This window comes from Mobula birostris, chromosome 5, assembly GCF_030028105.1.
Source record: "Mobula birostris isolate sMobBir1 chromosome 5, sMobBir1.hap1, whole genome shotgun sequence".
Taxonomy (NCBI): Eukaryota; Metazoa; Chordata; class Chondrichthyes; order Myliobatiformes; family Myliobatidae; genus Mobula; species Mobula birostris.
The window spans coordinates 202,564,936-202,581,240 of NC_092374.1; the positions used below are offsets into that span (position 1 = coordinate 202,564,936).

General features: G+C 39.3%; 1 protein-coding gene across 1 annotated transcript in view; it reads right to left on the reverse strand.

Moving 5' to 3' along the window:
* LOC140198475 (uncharacterized) overlaps positions 1 to 16,305 on the reverse strand; it is a 64,388-nt gene that overhangs the window by 9,473 nt on the left and 38,610 nt on the right. Inside the window, exons 6-8 of the mRNA XM_072259561.1 lie at positions 14,869 to 14,891; positions 14,653 to 14,771; positions 7,530 to 8,148 (exon numbers count right to left, since the gene is read on the reverse strand). Coding sequence (XP_072115662.1) covers positions 7,530 to 8,148; positions 14,653 to 14,771; positions 14,869 to 14,891 — 761 coding nt within the window. The remainder of the gene's footprint in view (positions 1 to 7,529; positions 8,149 to 14,652; positions 14,772 to 14,868; positions 14,892 to 16,305) is intronic.

The window sequence follows — 16,305 nt, forward strand, 5'->3', positions numbered from 1 at the left end:
TGTGACACCAACACACCACAGCAGATCTTGTTTACGTGCACTTCAGTGGGACATTTGATAAGGTCTGGTATGATAGACTCCTGCTTCTAACGCTGAAGCACTGAGACTTTGGAGAGAGTCCAGAAGTGGTTCACGATGATGACTCCGGAAATGAAGAGGTTAACATATGAAGAGGATTTAGCAGCTTTGGGACTGTACTGACTCTAACTTAAAAGAATGCGGGGTGGGGGGGGGGGTCTCATTGAAACATACCGAATGTTGAAAGGACTAGAAAGGGTAGATTTGGAGAAGATGTTTGCTATGGTGGGGTCATCCAGAACTAGAAGGTACAGCCTCAAAATTGACAGGCGACAGAGATAAGTGGGAAGTTTTTTTTTATCCAGAGAATTGTAAATCTGTGGAATGCTCTGCCACAGATGGCAGAGGCCGTCTGTGTGTACATTTGAGGCGGAAATTGATCGTCTCCTAATTGGTCAGGGCATCAAAGGAAATGGTATATGGGGTTGAGTGGGATCAGGGATCAGCCATGGTGGAATAGTAGAACAGACTCGATGGGCTGAATGGCCTAATGCTTTTCCTGTGTCTTAGGGTCTTATGGACTCTGGAGAGCTATTGTTGGCGGCCTCTGTCCCAGCAGGGGTGATGGTGCTTAAGTAGAAGAAGACGTGGGAGGGAAGGGTTAAATTGATCTGAGATTATGTTAAAAGGTCAGCGCAATGTCCTGGGCCGAAGAGCTTGTACTATGCTATGTTGTTCTAGATTCTATGAATTTTAGAAATGCAGTTTCTTCTTTCATTTTCATTCTAAAATCTTTTTTATTGATTATTATTGAGATCAACAAAAAATACATTAAAGTAATCAAGTCAACATGTCAATATACAATGAGGAATTAAACTACCAAATAACTGATTAACAAAGCTAAACAACATATCAATAATAATAAGAAAAAATAAAGTGTTAATTTTTTTTGGAAAAAAGAAGGAAAACAAGAACCTCTGCTAACTAAAACAAACAAAAAAAAACTCTGCTAACAAAAAAAAACAGGAAAAGAGAAAAAAACCCATTGGGAGCACAACCCTGGAGCTATGCGTCATACAAGCTTCCATAAAAGAAAAACATCAATCCGCCAGCTCATATCCATTTAAACAAGAATCAGAGGAAACTATCTTGATTAACTCAAATCAGATTATAGTCGCAGGCAAAGAACCCCACCTTTTCTCAGTCAAATCGAGGATCAAAAGTTAGACTTCTGATTTTCTCCAAACTAAGACATGGCAACACCTGAGAGAACGACTGTATCAAGGTAGGAGCAGAGACATCTTTCCATTCCAATAAAATAGCCCTTCTGGCCAATAAGGTAACAAATGCAATTACTTGTTGGTCTGGTATAGAAATACCGTGAATATATTGAGTGATTATACCGAACAAGACTGTAAATTTATCAAGTTGTAAATTAATTTTTAAAGCTTTAGAAATTGTAGAGAAAATAGATTTCCAAAACTGTTTCAATACAGAACATGACCAAAACATATGTGGTCAATGTAGTTGTCTTGGTTTTACATCTATCACACTGACTATCAACATTAGGAAACATTTTAGATAGTCCCTCCTTTGTCAAATAGTAATGATATACAATTTTAAATTGAATTAAAGAGTGACTGGCACAAATCGAAGAAGAATTAACCATCTTCAAAATTCGCAACCAATCCTCTGTTATCAAGGTCATGTTCAGCTCTCTTTCCCAATCTTACTTAATCTTAAGTGAAGGGTAATTGTACTGATGTAACAGTAAATTATATAATTTCCCAATAAAACCTTTCACTAAATGATTCATTTTTAAAATAATGTCTAACAGGTCAGAATCCTGTATATATGCAAAGTTACTTAAATATTCTTGTAAGAAATGCCTGACCTGAAGATATTTCAGGAAATGTGAGTACGAGAGAGAGTATTTAGTTACTAATTTCTCGAAAGGCATCAATCGGCCTTTTTGAACAGATCCATGAAGGAATAGACTCCTTTATTCCTCTAAAGAAAAAAAGGTAGGATCACTTAATGAAGGTTTAAATAAATAATTTCCATAAATTAAACTAAGAAGGTTAAATTTTTTGAGATTAAAAAAATTACAAAACAGGTACCAAATTCATAATGAATGCTTAATCACAGGATATAAATTTAGATTAGAAATTTTGGCCAGTTGTACAGGTAAAGAAGCTACTAATAACGAGGTTAAGTAAAACTGTTTCACAGCTTTCAATTCCAAATCAGCTCAAGGTGGTCATTCATTTTTATCAACCCAATATAACCAGGAACACAAAACGTATATTAACAGCCCAATAGTACATTTTTAAATTAGGCAGAGCAAGACCTCCATCCTTTTTTTAATATTTGCAATTGATATTTTCTAATTCTTGGTCTTCTATTATTTCAAACAAAAGATGAAAAGATGAATCAATCTGATCAAAAAAACTTCTTAGTTAAAAAAATAGGAATATTTTGAAATACATATAAAAACTTTGGTAAAATCATCATTTTAACTGCATGAATTCGGCCAGCTAACGAAATTGTAAGTGGATTCCACCTACAAAATAATTGCTTCATAAAATCCACGAAAGGAACCAAATTAGCTCTGTAAAGGTCTCTGTGAGATTTAGTGATAATAATACCTAAATACTTAAAACAGTCCGTAACTTTAAAAAGAATGCCATCATATATAAAAGCAGAATCATTTACAAGAAATAATTCACTTTTATGAAGGTTTAATTTATATCCTGAAAACTCTCCCAATTCATTTAACAATTTCAATAAACTACGAATGGATTCTTCAGGATATGAAACATAAACTAGGAGATCATCAGCATAAAGGGAAATCTTATGAATAGTCCCATTTATGGAAATTCCATGGACATCTTTAGCTTCATGAAGTGCAATGGCCAAGGGTTCAAACACCAAATTAAATAATAGGGGACTTAACGGACATCTTTGTCTCATACCCCGCGAGAGTTTAAAAAAGGAGATCTGCAATTATTAGTAATAACAGCAGCAAAAGGGCTTTTATATATCATTCTAATCCACTTATTAAGATTAGTACCAAAGTTGAATTTTGCTAAAACGTTAAATAAGTATTTCCATTCAACTCTATCAAATGCATTTTCAGCATCAAGAGAAACAACACATTGGGGAGTCTTAGAAAAGGATGAGTATATAACATTTAACAGTCTCCGAGTATTAGAGAAGGAATAACGCCCCTTTACTAAACCTGTTTGGTCCTGAGAGATAATTTGAGCTAGAATATTCTCCAGTCGATTAGCCATTAGGTTTGAAAAAATTTTAGCATCCGGATTTCATAATGAAATAGATCTATATGAAGCGCAGTCAGTGGGGTCTTTATCTTTCATAAGAATTAGAGAAATAGAAGCTTCATAAAATGTGGGAGGTAACTCTCCTATCAAAAAAAAATCTTTGAGCGTCTCCAACATATATGGAGAAAGCAATTTTTCAAATTTTTTATAAAATCTCACAGAATAACCATCCAATCCAGGAGCTTTACCAGATTGCATTGAAAGAATAGCTTTCTGAATTTCTTTTTTGGTAATAGGAGTATCAAGAGTTTGTTGATCTTCAACAGAAATTCTAGGAAAATCAATCTTTTGTAAAAAGGCATTCATTTTAGAAGGATCAGCTGGAAACTGATATTTATAAAGTTCAATGTAAAAGTCTTGAAAATTTTTATTAATGTCTTCATAATTACAAGCTCCCTTTCGAATTTTTTAAATTTGTCTATTAGCTCTAGCTGCTTTTAATTGAGATGCTAATAGCTTATTATTTTTATCTCCAAACACATAAAATTGACTTTTCAATTTAAGCACATTTCTTTCAATAGGATAAGTTAATAGTAAATTATATTGTGATTGAAGTTCAACCCTTTGTTTAAATACATCAATGTTAGGAGAGATTGCATAAATATTATCCAAGTCTTTAATTTATTTTGAAATCTTATCTAACTCTATTTTTGTCTGTTTCTTAAGCTTCGCTAAATAGGAGACTATCTGACTTCGCAAATGTGCTTTAAATGTACCCCATATAATCAATTTCGACACATCTCCTGTATTGTTGAAAAGAAAAACAAATCTTTTATCTGAGTCTCAATAAATTTGACAAAGTCCGAACTTTGTAATCAATTTTCTGGAAAACGCCAAGAAAAGTTTGCAATACCGACATCATTCAATTCAAAAGTTAAACTGAAAGGCGCATGATCCGAAACAGCGACAGCGTCATATTCACATTCCTGGACTTTGGACAAAATTCGGAAATCAGCTATAAAATAATGGATTCTCGAATATTTTTTGAGAGTATGTGACTAGAAGGAATAATCTCTGTCATTAGGATGTAGATGCCTCCAGATTCCGACCAAACCATAATCGATTAAAAAGGAGTTAATAAGTGATGCGGAACAGCTCTAAACCGCTGATTGTTTGAACTCTTGTCAATCAAAGGATTTAAACAACATTTAAAATTACCCCCCATTAACAACATATATTCATTTACTTCTGGCAATAAACCAAGTACGTTTTTTAAAAAAAGATCATTTACATTAAGTCCATATAGATTAATCAGCACAATTTTTCTATTGCAAATTGTTCCTTTGGCAATTAAAAATCTACCATTAGTATCTGACACAATGTCTTCTTGGATAAATAAAATATTAGATTTAATAAAAATAGATACCCCTTTGTTTTATTTTGACAAGTAGCATGATATTGAAGGCCCTTCCACATTTTAAAAAGATCTATCTTGATCACCCGTTCTGATATGCGTTTCTTGAGCGAAAATTATATCGGGCTGGAATCGATTAATAATTTTAGAAGTCTTCTTTCGCTTAATAAGATGATTCCAGCTACGTACGTTCCAACTAATAACGTTTATCTGTTTAACTACCATAAAATATTTTAACGCATAAATACACGCATACCAACGCGGGATAATCAAAAATAGCGGTGATAAGTATAACCACATAGAAAACACGCATGCTCCGGAACTCCGTTATGGAAAAAATACAATAAAAAAACTGAAATTAATCCTACAATGAAACTTATAGTTCGAAACTAACCCCAATCCTCCCACCATTCCAAAAGCCAGTAATCCGGCAAAGAGAAAGAATAAGCTAGAATGCGGCCCCATAGAAAAATAAAAAAGAAACAGAACTCCGCGAGCTTCCCAATTTATAATAGTGATTATAAAAGTTTTCCTTAACTCCCCCCACCATTTACAAAAAAAAACAAAAAAAAACACGGCCCTAAAATAAGAAAGCCCTGCGGAGGAAAAAAAAAGATGTTACTGCTTATTCATCAAAAAAAGACTGGGGAATGCAAAAACAATCTCCAAAGACGTCAAAACAATAAAATTAAACAAACAGAAAAATGTCTATGTAATCTCTAACGAAGAAAAAATGGCGCCATTATCCCTTTGATTTACTGCCGAATTAAAAAAAAGCTGTTTTAGATGAAAAACAGAGACTAATTATCTAACTACTAAGCACTCCTCGATATATATATATATATATATATATATATATATATATAAAACGTCCTTATAAACTATGAAAACTATCATTTAATTAATGAAGAAAAGGAAAGATAAAAACAAATAATCAAACCAGTTAACAATCTGCCCGCTGTGTTAATTCACTCAGTATACCAAACAGATTTCGGAAAAGTCATTCATCAGTCAAATCAAGTAGTTCACATCTTCTTTAAATGGCCCATCGATCAAAGGACATCTTCAACATATCAGAAATCTTTAAAGCTTGGTTTCTTTCAGAAAATTATTCAGCAGACCTAATGCCATTCAAACCCCGGCCACCTCCAAAGTAGAATTAACATAGTCCAATGCCGCTTTGGAATCCAGAAAAACACGTGGAGTCGAATCCTTAGGAAATAATTTTAATTGGGCTGGATAGTGAAGTGATGGGAATAATCCTTTATCGTAGGCTATCTTCATAGCTGGAACGAATTTGAACTGCTGTTCCATAACTTCCCGTGGATAATCTTCATAAAAACGAATCTGGGAACCCTTGAATTAAAAACTCTGTGTCTCCTTGCATATTTTATGATTTGGTCTTTAACTTTGAAACGAAGTAAGCTGACCAAAACTGATCTCGGATCTTGAGATTTCGAAGTGAAAATTCTACGCGCTCTTTCAATATCGGGAGGCTAAGGTAAAATATCCGGAAACAGAGTTTGAAACAAATGAGCAAAATAGTCCAATAAATCCCCACTCTCAGATCGTTCCTTCAGTCCAACAATTCGAATGTTATTCCGACGAGATCTTGCGTCCAGATCGATAATCTTGCGTTGAGACTGTTCCAAGCGGGCTGAAATATCCGCTTCTGTCGCTTCAACTCTTTAAGTTCAGAATTCAAGGAAATAATACTTTCCTCTACGAAATGAAAACTCTGTCGAAACGACTTACTCTCAGAAGTGTTTTTATCTATTTTCTTGTCGAGACCCATCAACGCATGTTCTAAACACTCAGCTCAGACAGGCATATCTTCTGATTTTTCTTTCGAAATTTTTCCCTTTCCATTGCTGGATTCAGAAACCTGCTTTCCATTTCTTAAAGATTGTGACATGCAATCTATAAGAACAACTATTCCCCTCTAAGATCCGACAAACAGAAGTTAAAAATTCAGAGCTTAAACTGGGGGAGAGGAAGAATTAAACGCAGCCACACAAATTGTGTGTTACTCCAGTGAGCTGCAGGCGGAAGTCCCAGTTTCTTCTTGTATGTATATTTTTATCATATTTTCTTTTTCAGAGTAGAGGCTTTGCGGGCATGCCGGTAGTCTAAGGTCTTCTTGCCAGCATATATAGAAGGGATAAACACAGCGTAGAAGAACTTAACATCTGTATCATTCCAAACGTCCACGAGTGGCAACCATGTTCTGTGCACAGAATGTGATCACCCTTTAGAACCGATGAGATTGTGAGTAAGCCCAGATGTTTAGTGCGACGCCATTATGTTCGGAGCGTTCCAGAATTCGGAAGTTTAATTCCGGCGCTGTCTGTACGGTCCTCCCCGTGACCGCGTAGGGTTCCGCCTGGTACTTTCGTTTCCTCCAAAGACGTGCCGCTAGCAGGTTGATTGTTCATTGTAAATTGCCCTGTGATTAGGCTAGCGATAAACAGGTGAGTTGCTGGGCGGGGCGACTCGTTGGGCCGAGACAGCCTGTTCCGCATTTTGTCTCCAAATAAAATTAAATTTAAATCATACACAGATCGACGCTACCAATGTAAAGAAAATAGTGCAGGTTTTTTTTTGTCATTTATATAGATGGTACATTTATTTTATGATGAGTCTATTTTTGAAATACAAGTAGATTATTTCGATCTTTACTTTCACACGAAGTATTTTGATTTCTATTGGCGGATGCCATTAATGCATTAAAATTAATGGATCAACAGCTCTCTACCTATTGCGTTGTGCTTCATTTTTGCACCGGTTTTTATTTCCTGGCTCATTGGGGTTTAGATCTCTGAATCTGCCAGTGATTAGGAACGATTCTACTGCCGGGTCTGGATCCCGCTCCTGCTGCCGGTCTCCGGGCCTGACACTTGGGTAGATCAAGAGCGGAATTGCAGCAAATTCTCAGCGACTGGTTTTCATCCCATGTCCCAATGAAAGGATAAAATTTCCCCCCGAAGTTATTCACACCGAAGGTGTACAGATGGGACTTGGCCTCCGGGTTGTAAAATGAAACGGTTCCGAGATCGTAATTAAGATAAACTCCCACCCTCCCAGGGGCTGGATCAGAAGCGAGAAGGGATGGATGGCTGGCGTTTGCATAAAACTCGTCACCCGACCGCTCGATGACCCAAACTCCAGTCTCCGGTCTCTGCCCGACACCTGCCTTCCTCTCCACAAACTCAGCGGCGACTCCCACGCTCCAGCCCCAATTCCCCTCCACCTCCACCTCCCAGTAATGTCTCCCCGATGTGAACACCTCCGATCCCAGCACACAAGGCCAGACTGTGAACCTCTTCGCGGTGTCAGGGATATTCCTCCGGATCCCGGTCCATCTCACACTCTTCCGATCCTCAGACACCTCGAGCGCCGGATGCGCCGTTTCCACATCCAGGGTGATAGAGACTGGGGGGAGAAGCAGAGATTAGAGAGTCCCCGTGGATCGGGGTGGGTTGAAGACTCGGACAGCGCGGCCCAGGGACCGGAGGAGAAACCGCTCGGCCGCAGACACTTCCGTGCCACCCGCATAAACCTTTCCCAGCATTCATCCAACAACATCGGATGGACAACAAACTTCTGCCAAGGTTCCCGCTGGTCGGTAGAGGCGAGATGGTAAGGCAAAAATCGGTGCCAGGACACCGAGAATATAGCGGAAAGGCAGAGGAGAGTGGTGGGGAAAGCAAGGATTGATTTGACACACACAAAATGCTGGAGAAACTCACAAGGTTTGGCAGCATCATCGAAACAGTATATTTCTCTCCATAGATACTGCCTGACCTGTGTGTGTTGCTCTAAACTTCCAGCATCTGCAGATTCTGTTCTGTTTGTGATTAATTCTATATCTCATGCTCTCTGTATTATTTATTTGTTTGTTTTTATAAAAAAAAAATCACTGTTTGTCTTCTTTTGGACATTTGTTGTTTGTCAGTCGTTATTTTCATAAATTAGATTCATAGAAAAGTACTGCACGGAAACTGGCCCTTCGGCCCATCTAGTCCGTGCCGAACCATTTTAACTGCCTAGTCCTATTGACCTGCATTGGGACTGTAGCTCTCCATGCCCCACTATCCATGTACCTATCCCAACTGATCTTAAGCGGTGAAATCAAGCCCACAGGCAACTCTTGCGATGGCAGCTCGTTCCACACTGTCATGAGTGAAGAAGTTTCCCCTCATGTTCCCCTTAAACATTTCACCTTTCACCCTTAACCCATGACCTCTAGTCTCAATCCTACCAAATGTCAATGCAAAAAGCTTGTTTGCATTTACTCTATCTACATTCGACGAAATTTGGTATATCTCCATCAAATCTCCCCTCAATTTTCAGTCCTAACCTATTCAATCTTTCCATATAACTCAGGTCCTCCACTCCACTTGCAAATTCCCTCTCTACTCTTTCAACCTTATTTTCATCTTTCCTGTAGGAAAGATGCATTTATTTATTTCCCTGTAAATGTCTGCATGAAAATGAATTTCAATGTGCCAAATGGTGACATATATAAATTTTGATAATAAAAGTATTTTCACTTTTATAAAAATGCAAGATCAACGTTTCAGGTAGATAAACATGATCTACGTTCTGATGACAGGTCGGCAGCGTGAAATTTTGGCTTTATTTTGTTCTGTTCACATGGCGCCTGACCTGAAGAACATCCTGAACATATTTGTTGTCATATTTATATCAGATTTTAGCATCATAGACATTTTCTTAGGCAACACACACAAAATGCTGGAGGAACCCATCAGACTAGGCAGTATCTATCGGAAAGAGTTAACAGCAGACGTTTCGGGCCGAGACCCTTCATCAAGACTGCAAAGGCACTTTCCTTCTAGTTTTGAAATGTAGAGTGAAAATATAAACACAATGTAGATTTTCGAGCGTATTTTTGATTATGCTGGGTAATGATCAAATATCAATCCTTTCTAAAAAATATCCTCAACGTATTTGGGGGATCTAGGAGAGACTGAATGGATATCTGTACCTTGGTTATCTCTCTGCTTGAGTTAGAATTTGTTTCTGTTTGTGTTGCTTCCATTATATGTGTTTATACTTGGAGTAACGCTGCAGCCTCAGCACCCTGCATGTGATGTACATGTGGATATGTGGTGTCGGTGTATCTCTGTACACACGGCTGCACAGGTTAATTATGTTATGTGTGTGTGTGTGTGAGAGAGAGAGAGAGAGAGAGATAAAGAGATAGAAATAGAGAGAGAGAAAGAGAGAGAGATGCCTGGGTTCTACATATAAATTAACGCATTGGATTCCATTGTAATGTTAAGGGTGGACAAGATAGAAGTTTTGCCCACAATAGGCCAATCCACCTTCAGTTAATTTTTCTGATGGCAACTTTGATAGGCTGACTGCTGCCTATGCAGATTGTGGTCTAACAATTCCCTTTAAAATGCGAACATGGGGCGGTTGCACAGCAACTGCGAGGCTATAATGCTCATTAGAGGAGAGAACCGAATTAATCGGCATCTGGACTACACGCCAGACACAGTAAGAGCACCGACTTCTGTTGCTGAAACTTGTGATCTACGCGGATTCTTATAACAATCGTAGTCACCACATTGGTATTAACTCTTTTTTCTCAGTCCCTATGTGTTAAATAGCTGGATATAAACTGCCCCGGCTGCTGCAGCAGGATTGAGTTCATGTGTAGGAAGTCTGTGTAGGGGAGCACTTTGGTTCCAGTGATCATGACACCATTAGTTTCAATTTGATCATGGACAAGGATAGATCTGGTCCTGGGGTTGAGGTTCTGAACTAGAAGAAGGCCAAATTTGAAGAAATGAGAAAGAATCTAAAAAGCGTGGATTGGGACAGGTTGTTCTCTGGCAAATATGTGATTGGTAGGTGGGAAGCCTTCAAAGGGGAAATTTTGAGAGTACAGTGTTTGTATGTTCCTGTCAGGATTAAAGGCAAATTGAATAGGAATAAGGAACCTTGGTTCTCAAGGGATATTGCAACTCTAATAAAGAAGAAAAGGGAGTTGTATGAAATTTATATGAAACAGGGAGTAAATCAGGTGCTTGAGGAGTATAAGAAGTGCAAGAAAATATTTAAGAAAGTAATCAGGAGGGCTAAAAGAAGACATGAGGTTGCCTTGGCAGTCAAAGTGAAGGATAATCCAAAGAGTTTATACAGGTATATTAAGAGCAAAAGGATTGTAAGGGATAAAATTGGTCCTCTTGAAGACCAGAGTGGTCGGTTATGTGCGGAACCAAAGGAAATGGGGGAGATCTTAAATAGGTTTCCTGCATCTGTATTTACTAAGGAAACTGGCATGAAGTCTTTGGAATTGAGGGAATCAAGTAGTGAGATCATGGAAACAGTACAGATTGAAAAGGAGGAGGTGCTTGCTGTCTTGAGGAAAATTAAAGTGGATAAATCCCCGGGACCTGACAGAGTGTTCCCTTGGACCTTGAAGGAGACTAGTGTTGAAATTGTGGGGGCCCTGGCAGAAATATTTAAAATGTCGCTGTCTACGGGTGAGGTGCCGGAGGATTGGAGAGTGGCTCATGTTGTTCCGTTGTTTAAGAAAGGATCGAAAAGTAATCCGCGAAATTATAGCTGGTGAGTTTAACGTCGGTAGTAGGTAAGTTATTGGAGGGAGTACTAAGAGACAAAATCTACAAGCATTTGGATAGACAGGGACTTAGTAGGGTGAGTCAACATGGCTTTGTGCGTGGTAGGTCATGTTTGACCAATCTATTGGAGTTTTTCGAGGAGGTTACCAGGAAAGTGGATGAAGGGAAGGCAGTGGATATTGTCTACATGGATTTCAGTAAGGCCTTTGACAAGGTCCCGCATGGGAGGTTAGTTAGGAAAATTCAGTCGCTAGGTATACATGGAGAGGTGGTAAATTGGATTAGACATTGGCTCAATGGAAGAAGCCAAAGAGTGGTGGTAGAGAATTGCTTCTCTGAGTGGAGGCCTGTGACTAGTGGTGTGCCACAGGGATCAGTGCTGGGTCCATTGTTATTTGTCATTTATATCAATGATCTGGATGATAATGTGGTAAATTGGATCAGCAAATTTGCTGATGATACAAAGATTAGAGGTGTAGTAGACAGTGAGGAAGGTTTTCAGAGCCTGCAGAGGGACTTGGAACAGCTGGAAAAATGGGCTGAAAAATGGCAGATGGAGTTCAATACAGACAAGTGTGAGGTATTGCACGTTGGAAGGACAAACCAAGGTCGAACATACAGGGTTAATGGTAAGGCACTGAGGAGTGCAGTGGAACAGAGGGATCTGGGAATACAGATACAAAATTCCCTAAAAGTGGCGTCACAAGTAGATCGGGTCGTAAAGAGAGCTTTTGGTACATTGGCCTTTATTAATCAAAGTATTGAGTATAAGAGCTGGAATGTTATGATGAGGTTGTATAAGACATTGGTGAGGCTGAATCTGGAGTATTGTGTTCAGTTTTGGTCACCAAATTACAGGAAGGATATTAATAAGGTTGAAAGAGTGCAGAGAAGGTTTACAAGGATGTTGCCAGGACTTGAGAAACTCAGTTACAGAGAAAGGTTGAATAGGTTAGGACTTTATTCCCTTTAGCGTAGAAGAATGAGGGGAGATTTGATAGAGGTATATAAAATTATGATGGGTATAGATAGAGTGAATGCAAGCAGGCTTTTTCCACTGAGGCAAGGGGAGAAAAAAACCAGAGGACATGGGTTAAGGGTGAGGGGGGAAAAGTTTAAAGGGAACATTAGGGGGGGCTTCTTCACACATGGAGTGGTGGGAGTATGGAATGAGCTGCCAGACGAGGTGGTAAATGTGGGTTCTTTTTTAACATTTAAGAATAAATTGGACAGATACATAGATGGGAAGTGTATGGAGGGATATGGTCCGTGTGAAGGTCATTGGGACTAGGCAGAAAATGGTTTGGCACAGCCAAGAAGGGCCAAAAGGCCTGTTTCTGTGCTGTAGTTTCTATGGTTTCTATGTGCCCGGATAATTATAGGGCGTGATTTACTACCGGAGCCACACCGCCCAGGCAACCTCCGACACTCTCGATTATCCCTAACGTCATCACGGGACAATTTACAATGACCAGCTAATCTAGCCAATGCGACTTTGTACCATGGGAGGAATCCGGAAGATCCGGAGGAATCCCACGCATTCCATGAGAAGGACATACAGAGACTCCTTACGCTGGAATTGAACTCCAAACCTCGGAACATTTCGAGCTATTATAGCATCGCGCTAACAACTACACTCCATGGCTCCCCAAAATAAATATAAGTATTTGTCAATAAACATATAAATGAATAAACAGGAATATAACTAACTTGAATAGGATAAGTTATCAACCCAGATAAGTGAGAGGTGTTTCATTCTGGTAGGTCAAATATGATGGCAGAATATAGCATTAATGGTAAGACTCTTGGCAGTGTGGAGGATCAGAGGGATCTTGGGGTCCAAGGCCATAGGACACTCAAGGCTGCTGCATAGGTTGACTCTGTGGTTAAGAAGGCATACGGTGTATTGGCCTTCATCAACCGTGGGATTGAGTTTAAGAGCTGAGAGGTAATGTTGCAGATATATAGAACTCTGGTCAGACCCCACCTTGGAGTACTGTGCTCAGTTCTGGTCGCCTCACTACAGGAAGGACGTGGAAACCATAGAAAGGGTGCAGAGGAGATTTACAAGGATGTTGCCTGGATTGGGGAGCATGCCAGGTTGAGTGAACTCGGCCTTTTCTCCTTGGAGCGACGGAGGATGAGAGGTGACCTGATAGAAGTGTATAAGATGAGAGGCATTGATCGTGTGGATAGTCAGAGGCTTTTTCCCAGGGCTGAAATGGCTAACACGAGAGGGCACAGTTTTAAGGTGCTTAGAAGTAGGTACAGAGGAGATGTCAGGGGTAAGTTTTTTACGCAGAGTGGTGAGTGCGTGGAATGGGTTGCCGGTGGCGATGGTGGAGGTGGAAATGATAGGATCTTCTATGAGACTCCTGGATAGATGTATGGAGCTTAGAAAAATAGAGGGCTATGGGTAAGCCTAGGTAGTTCTAAGGTAAAGACATGTTCGGCACAGGTTTGTGGGCCAAAGGGCCTGTATTGTGCTGTAGGTTTGCTATGTTTCTATGTTTCTCGGACTAGAATACAAAAGGAAGGATGTAATGGTGAAACTTTATAAAGCACTGGAGAGGCCTCACTTGTAGTATTGTGAGCAGGTTTGGGCCCTTTATCTTAGAAAGGACGTGCTGAAACTGGAGAGAGTCCAAAGGAGGTTTGCGAAAATGACTCCAGGGTTGAATAGCGTGTCGTACAACAAATGTGTGATGGCTTTGGGCCTGTATTCACTCGAATTCAGAAGAATGAGGGGAGACTTCACTGAAACCTATCGAATGGTGATAGAGTGGATATGGAGAGAATGTTCCTTATGGTGGAAGAGTCTAAGATCAGAGGACATGGCCTCAGAATAAAGAGTTGTCCTTGTAGAACGGAGATAAGGAACAATTTCTTTAGCCGGAGAGTGATGAATCTGTGGAATTCCTTGCCACAAGCAGCTGTGGAGGCCAAGTCTTTACGTACATTTAAGGCAGAGGTTGATAGATTCCTGATTGGTCAGGGCATGAAGGGTTATGGGGAGAAGGCAGGAGATTGGGGATGAGAGGAAAATTGGATCAGCCATGATGAAATGGTAGAGCAGACTTGATGGGCCAAATGGCCTAATTCTGCTCCAATATTTTATGGTCCTATGGTCTTATATATTTATTTATTTTATTTATTCATTCCCTATATTTGAGATATGTATATCAAAACATACAGTGAACATTTTTGTGTACGACAAACCAATCAAAAAGAATTGTGCTGATTTCTCAATGTACATAATTCTAATTAGGACATAAAGATCTCTAATAATTTTGAAAAAAAAAATCTATGTCACTTTTACCTGGATTAATAGCATCAAGCATTTCTCTCAAAGCTGTTCTAAGCAACAAGGGGTGATCGAATCTTCCAACCTGCAACACTTCATCTTCTGCATCCAATTTATATTCTTTGTTACTGAAGCTGTAAATATTAAACAGCTCGTTACAAAATGAATAACGATAAAATCCTGAATAATTTTATAAAACCTTGCCAAATTTCAGTGAAGAGCCTGTCCTACCTTTCATCCTGAATCGCTTCCCCCTGAAATAAATAAAACACAAATCTGAACTGATCACAACACTAACACCCCCGGCAATAATTGTTGTAGGTTGCTGAGGCTTACCAACTCTCCATGCTACAAGCATGCAACAATAAATAGCAGGGAGAATTAAAATGTCATGATCACTGAAAGGATGCAAATAATATGAAAGATTTGAAAACATGGGACCCATTTCCCTGCGTAAAATTTTCTCAATTTTTCTCAATTTTTTATTATGTTTTGTACAGTTTATCTTTGTTTGTTCATTAGAAATTGTTGGTTTCTGTTTATATATTGCTTTTCCAAAATTCTATTGTATTTCTTTATTTTCCTGTAAATGTCTAAGAAAACAAATCACAAGGTAACATAAAACAGGAATTCTGCAGATGCTGTAAATTCAAGCAACACACATCAAAGTTGCTGGTGAACGCAGCAGGCCAGGCAGCATCTCTAGGAAGAGGTACAGTCGACGTTTCGGGCCGAGACCCTTCGTCAGGACTAACTGAAGGAAGAGCTAGTAAGAGATTTGAAAGTGGGAGGGAGGGGGAGATCCAAAATGATAGGAGAAGACAGGAGGGGGAGGGATGGAGCCAAGAGCTGGACAGGTGATTGGCAAAAGGGATATGAGAGGATCATGGGACAGGAGATCCGGGAAGAAAGACAAGGGGGGTGGGGGAACCAGAGGATGGGCAAGGGGTATATTCAGAGGGACAGAGGGAGAAAAAGGAGAGTGAGAGAAAGAATGTGTGTATAAAAACACGTAACAGATGGGGTACGAGGGGGAGGTGGTAACATACGCACTTTGATAATAACTCTGACATTGACTTTGAAGGAAGAACATCAGCGGAGAACAGATGGGTTGAATTTCGTGTCGGCGACCTAGAGCACTAAGTAATTCTATGCAGAATACACTTTAACCAAAACTATCAAAAGAGGCGATTGATGGAAACCGAATAATGATAACCAATCTATTGTAAGCGTCAAGTTCTGAAATTAAACGTTAGTTTCCCATCAGCGATGAGGTCCCTCTCACACCCATTACATCAGACATTTTTTAACATTTCAAAATATACTTCATTCAAAAATAAAATTATCTACAATAAACCATTCAATGACTCTCAATCCTTTACATATGTTTCCATTACGGTCTCTACATATCTATACTTTTGGCCACCCACGTGGCACACTGTTGGTTCACCTTCCCACACCATTGTTGAGGGGTATACTCCCCACCACCCGACCCTTCCCACTCTCATAGAAACCATAGAAACCATAGAAACTACAGCACAGAAACAGGCCTTTTGGCCCTTCTTGGCTGTGCCGAACCATTTTCTGCCTAGTCCCACTGACCTGCACATGGACCATATCCCTCCATACACCTCCCATCCATGTATCTGTCCAATTTATTCTTAAATA